A 6000-nucleotide genomic window follows, 5' to 3' on the forward strand; every position below is an offset into this window, starting at 1 on the left:
GACCATTGAGATATGTTCAGGACCGCCATACAATTAAACAAACACCATAACAGCACACGAGAAGGTCAACGGATCACGATGGCATAATATCTTAGTACAGCTGACTCGGAGATATAGAGTACATTGCAATGACGCGGACGGCGACTACACTATTACGAGGCAGCCTCCTTCGCAAGACGCTGGGCTGCAAGCCTTGAGACGGAACCCGCAGCTGAAGCCGTACTGGGATCTGCACGGGCCTTGCCAAAGATGGCTCTGTTCCGGGTGGTCTTGTGAGAATACGTCAAAGTCAAGATGCGAGGCACTACGTACTCGGTCCACCATTGGAGCAATACCTTGGCCCGAGCCTCCGCCTGAGGACCGGGAGGGCGCTCGAAGTAGTCCACTATACCATAATAGAAAGCTTCGTAATCAAATTGAGCGACGTCTCGGCTCCATTGACCTAGATCACTGAGCGCAAAGTGAACCTGTCGCTGCGTTAGGATGAGCACATGACCCAGTGTGCAGCAACACTCACCTGCACACAGACATATGCGATTGAGCGGCCGGTCACTCTCTTCAAGTTCAGGATCTCAGCCACCGATGATCGAGTCGGCTGCTTGAGCATCCGCTGCCTTTTGCAGGGCGGTTGAACGGTGATCACCTGATCTTCGTCACTGTCCTCGTCCTCACTGTTGAGCCCGAAGTCCATAGCAGAGCTCGGTGACGTGTAGATGCATTTGAAGGCCTATAAAAATGATCATCATGTCCGAGTCAGTGTTCTTGTCGCACATAATCATGCAAGTGACGACTCACCCTCAAGAGGAGAGGACCGCGAAATAGCGTCTTCTCTAGATCCTCAGGGTCGTGGTCCTTCATTGAGAAGAAGAACCTCGGGAAATCGGCACTTGTGATTTGATACTCGGGGCTGCGATCCTTAACCTTGTTACGAACCCTACAACATGGCCGATCACGGTGTTGTGAGTTCATAGTGATTGCATGAAAATGCAGACAAATAAATACCCTTCATTGCCCCAATCCCAGTCTACTGGGCACAGTAGCTCTGCAGTAGCGTCGTTCTGGAGGCCGCGAACGTCCTTTGATCTGGGATGCGAGAGAAGGCGGTCCAAGGCGGTCCTAGGTGCGTTCGGAAGCACCTGCTGAATCCAATAGACGACACTCTGTTTCAACGTCGATGTGTCATCAGCGCGCGCTTTGTCGCCATTGTCCTTGATCTGCGTAGACTCGGGTTAGTGATCTCAAGTGACGGCAACAGCAAAGAACAGGTGGCATACCGTCTTATACATCACATTGATGTCTGACGGCGAGACATCGGCACGTTCGAGGTACTTGATTGCTTCAGGAATATGGGAGTGCAATGCCTTGTAGCCATGATAGGTGCGATCAGCGTGCAACTCGCCGCTATTGCAGGAGCGAAACATATGTCAGACAGCGGACTAGTGCTATGCTGGAAGGAGCACTTACGTATTCATGGAATTCACATCACGGAACGCAGGGTGATCTTCGTCTTCATCATCCGTCAGCTCATCCGCCTCAGCGCGCTTGTCAAATTCATTGACGAGAACACGTGGGTCATCATAGAGCGAGACAAGACGGCGGAATGCACGGCCAAGGGAGACAAACACTCGTTCACGGCTAAGAGATGAGAATCAGACTCAACATATTAAAGTAGTATGACCGAAGCCAAAGTACGCTTACTTGGGCTTATCCCTCGCTTCCTGCTCAGCCTGCATGCGCCCATTCTTGTCTTGGAGCTCGGCGATGGTCCGCTTGAGCCGGGCAACCTCCTGAGTGTCCGTCCCAATGGACTCCGAGGTCCCGCAACTCGGAGAATTGGGTCCAGCCTGAGTGTTTGTCGCTGATGGGCGTTGAGAACTTGCTAGATTGGATTGTGAGTTTGCCATGGCTGGAGGACCGACAAGCAGTTGTGTCGGGCCAGTGCCGTGCAGCAGCATTTCGAGTTATATGTGCAGAGCACGGTGGGTTCCTGTGGAGCATCATCTGTGGTGTAAATGCGTCAGAAATCAGACAGAAATTGGCAAAGCTCGTGAGCGATCAGTGTAGTCAAGCAACGCGAGCTGCGCAGTGACGAACCTGCCCCACCATGGCGTAGTTGTCCACCAGGAAAAACGGGCATTGTGCTGATGCCATATGCTCTTGGGGCCGAGATCCCCAACACGCGATCTGCGTCGGGACTGCTGCCCGCCGGATGGGCTCACTGTTGAACATCTCTGTCATTTTCAAGTCCACTTGTACAGTGTCTGTCTGAAGACAAACGCTACCTTTTGCTGTGAGACGTGGCAATGCGCCCATGTGCGGACAAATGTGTCCGGATCTACATCACTCTTGCAGTACTGGTGATCTTGACTGGTGCCATGTATCGCTGCAGTGGATCTTGCAGTGCGAAGTTCGACAAGGCGGTCAAGCTACGAATTCACCAGGGCAAGTGCCCAACATACAAACAGTCTACGGTTAACGACGCACAACGACATCGGGAGGCGAAGGCTCACGTGAAGGAACGCCAAGCTCACCGGAAGGAGGCTCGGAAGGAGGCTGCAAAGGCGGTTGAGGCTACTGAGAATGAGCCTGCTGCCGAATCTATCCCAGTGAGTGGTCTATTGACTGTCTGTAGACTCAACTCACCTCGTTCGTGAACAGGAGCCCATGGACGTGGATTCTCATTCTGGCATCGACACACCTATCACGGCGCCGGTAGCCTACCCTCCGAGCGCACCCAATACTCCTGTGTCGACATCCAGACGCCCTGCGCGCCGTCGTCAGTTACCAAAGCGGTATCGCGAGATGCACAACAGCTTGCGAGCACCCTTGCCTGGCCAGCACCTCGACATACCTCCTGAGCGGCCCGAGCCCATCCCAGATGAGAGCTGTGAGCACCCAGAGAACGGTGGCTCAAGGGCTGGGGATATCAATGAAGCTATGAGTCCGCTGGTTGGTCCAACTCGTCGAGTGATCCTTCATGTCCGTGACACCATACGCACCGCCTTGAATTCATTTGGCACCTTCCGGGAGTACCCCTATCGACCATCGTTCGACCCCGATGCATCCGTTCCCACCGAAGACTTGGCCGACTTTGATTGCCTAGCGGGCGACCCGGTCACTGCCAGGGAGGCTCCTAGCAGTAATGGATCAGCAGAGTCCTCCTGTCCTCCAGCCGAGTCGGAGAACGCACCTCCATGGCCTTTCACCAATATGACAACCTGGCGTTTCATGCGCTGGATGTATACCGGCAGCTCGACCAAGTCGGAAGGAGAGGCGACCCGTCTTGTTGGAGATGTCTTCCAGGCAGTGGACTTTGACCCGCACGACCTTGCTGCGATCAACATTCAACGCGAGAAGCAGCGCCTAGACAAGGCTGGCTCCTACCCGCCACCGCACGACGAGGCAGCCATGTCAGAGTCATCGCCGCCAATGCCCAGGCCAGCAGATGAGCCAGCTACGCACGGAGGGGATGGATGGAGGGAGGCCAGTGTCGAGATTGAGATCCCGACAGGATCAAAGGATGGACCAGCCCCTCGGACGCAGCGCTTTGTTGTACCTGGGTTGCGGCACCGGTCACTCATCGAGATAGTCAAATCCGCCTTCGTTGAGCCCATTGCGCGGCGGTTCCATCTCTTCCCCTTCCGTCATTTCTGGAAGTCATCGCTCACCGGCAAGGTTGAACGCCTCTACGACGAGCTGTACACCAGTGACGCATGGATCAAGGCGCACGATGACCTCCAGAAAGTCCAACGAAGCGACGGGTGTAAGCTTGAGCGCGTCATAGCCGGCATGATGCTCTGGTCCGATGCAACTCACCTCGCTCAATTTGGAGAGGCCAAGGCGTGGCCCGTGTATGTGTTCTTCGGAAACCTCTCCAAGTACGTTCGCTGGCGCACAAGTCCACTCTCCTGTCACCACGTTGCATACATCATCAGGAAAAACGTTTCTTACTTCAGAGGTCTTAAATAAGAACCATGCGATCTTAAGCGACCTCTGGTAACTTGTGCACCTTAAACGAGTGCAGTATGCACCTGAAGACCGCTGAAGGGAAATGAAGTACCTTTGAGATTTGCGCCTTGTTTTCAAGACTCGAGCCATGCAGCTTCAGTGCTCTACATTAAGACCCCTGGAGTACGTGTAAGCTAGCTAATGACTACCAAAGTGTTTGATACGCGTAGTGAGAGGTCCAATTGTTCAATAAGAACTTTGAAGCGCAATCCAGTACAGTATGAGTCGTCCATTCCTCTGGTAGATGCTCAGGAGAATCTCCCACTGATCCGGGGAACTTGGGAATCAGTTGGCAAGACTGCCGTATCATGCTGAGAGGTATTATCTCTCCTTGGGGATGTCCGTTGGCCCTGAGAGCGGGTTTGTTGACCGCGTACATCATATGGACTGGGTCGGCTGTACGTGCGAGCTCGGAGTACCATTCCACATACGCTAGTGGCCCTTGATCTGGCCAGGACGCAGGCGCAGGCAAGGCAACGCTGGTCCGCGGGTCATGTATGCGCTGCGGGAGTCTGAAGATAACCTTGACTCGTCCTATTCTTGTTCCTGAGCGACATGCGTCTTTGAGTAAACGAATATTCATTTGAACGCGAGTCGGTCACATACCTTGGAGGCCGGTCGTCTCTGCATCACTCTCCTGCAGGATGACTGCTGTATCAAAACGGGCAGGCTGTTTGGCGCATGCTGGACGCGCCTTCACCACGTCGGTCTCGTTCTTGTCGTCAGTCAATGGCTGGGGAGCGAACTTGAATCCGTGGAAAACGTCGACGCGATTGAACGGCAAGTTGGACGACGCGGTCTGAAGCTCAGTCGGAGTGAGGCGTCGACCGAGTTTGAGGGTATAGATATGCTGGAGGAGTGCGTGTGTAAAACCGGGTGCGTTGTGACGTTCTTCGACGAGCTTGATGGACTGGAGCGGTACGCTTGGATTCTTTGGCAGCTTGATCTGGGTGTGGCGCTTGGTCGAAAGGTCCGGGTCTTCAGACGCAAAGGCAGCGTCCTCGTCCGGATCCTCGTCGATTTGTAGCTTCCTGCGAATGGTAGAGCTGAGCATGATCATCTTCTCCTGGCGTGCTAGCCATCGGACCATCTGAGGACGCGCGTCGCGATGGTTCGACGCCCTCCAGCCGTTCTTGGCATAGTCAATATGAAGACGTTCGAAGGCTTCCGTGTTGTAGTTGTCTGTTGCGCCAAGCAACCGGATTGATTCGACGTAGTGGAGGAGGGAGTGGAACTTCGGGATCTTCATGTGTTCGCGCACGCCAAGATTGACCAGAGCTTGTTTGTTCTTGTGATAGATTTTGAGGGCGTCTTCCATGTACTGGAGGGTGGAGTCATCGTGGGTGGTGTATTGCGCGAGATAGATGAAGTCGAGTAGAGATCTGAACGCAAGCATGACGTTCTGAGGAATCTTGCCGACCAAGCATCCCAGCAGGATGCGTGCGATCTGCTTGGACTCCATACCGGATACTTGGGATAGAGAAGTGATCCCGTTAGCAAAGTGACGAGTCCCGAACGCGGGGGGAAGGGTGCGAATTCGGCGGTCCAGTTCATTCTCGTCGATGAGGTCGCTGCACCACTCGACGATGTGCTTCAACACGCCTTGGTAGAGCTGGTGGAGAATGTCGGGCGTGATGCACGAGTGGATGTCGGTGAAGGGGAGATCGCTCCAGAAAGGGCGTATGACGTATCCGGAGACGTCGAGACTGGTACACGCCCTCGCGTACGTTGCTGAGTTGGTGTTTCCGCCGCTTTTCTTCCTTGCAAGGCGTAGAACGTCCAGAGTCCAAAGCGCGCTCCTTGGCACTCCTGGGGAAGCAGCGTCGAGATCAGCCTCGGGTAGTCGGCACTTGGGGCACGTTCCGTACTTCGTGCAGGTAACAAGGCACTGCTCGGGAAAGTCTGCGACGTACGTGGCGAGGATGGGGTGGACTCTGCGGACGGCGCCGTCGCCTCCGGTCACGTCGATCCCGTTCTTGCCGGCCTCGATCA

General features: G+C 54.5%; 2 protein-coding genes across 2 annotated transcripts; one reads left to right on the top strand and one right to left on the bottom strand.

The window, feature by feature from the left end:
- Positions 1–152: 152 nt before the first annotated feature.
- Positions 153–1904, bottom strand: C8Q71DRAFT_863785 (uncharacterized protein; the record flags this gene model as incomplete). Its single annotated transcript, XM_047928232.1, has 8 exons — positions 153–255; positions 313–467; positions 518–727; positions 796–934; positions 1003–1214; positions 1275–1401; positions 1465–1635; positions 1699–1904. The coding sequence occupies 8 exons, from the start codon at positions 1902–1904 to the stop codon at positions 153–155; spliced, it is 1323 nt and encodes a 440-aa protein (XP_047772375.1).
- A 1033-nt stretch (positions 1905–2937) lies between these two features.
- On the top strand, positions 2938–3969 carry C8Q71DRAFT_719102 (uncharacterized protein; the record flags this gene model as incomplete). The annotated part of the gene is made up of 2 exons (XM_047921271.1): positions 2938–3114; positions 3157–3969. 2 exons carry the CDS (start codon positions 2938–2940, stop codon positions 3967–3969), a joined length of 990 nt encoding a protein of 329 aa, XP_047772376.1.
- Between the last annotated feature and the right edge of the window lie 2031 nt (positions 3970–6000).

Source organism: Rhodofomes roseus (assembly GCF_022264815.1).
Source record: "Rhodofomes roseus strain CIRM-BRFM 1785 chromosome Unknown C8Q71scaffold_49, whole genome shotgun sequence".
NCBI lineage: Eukaryota > Fungi > Basidiomycota > Agaricomycetes > Polyporales > Fomitopsidaceae > Rhodofomes > Rhodofomes roseus.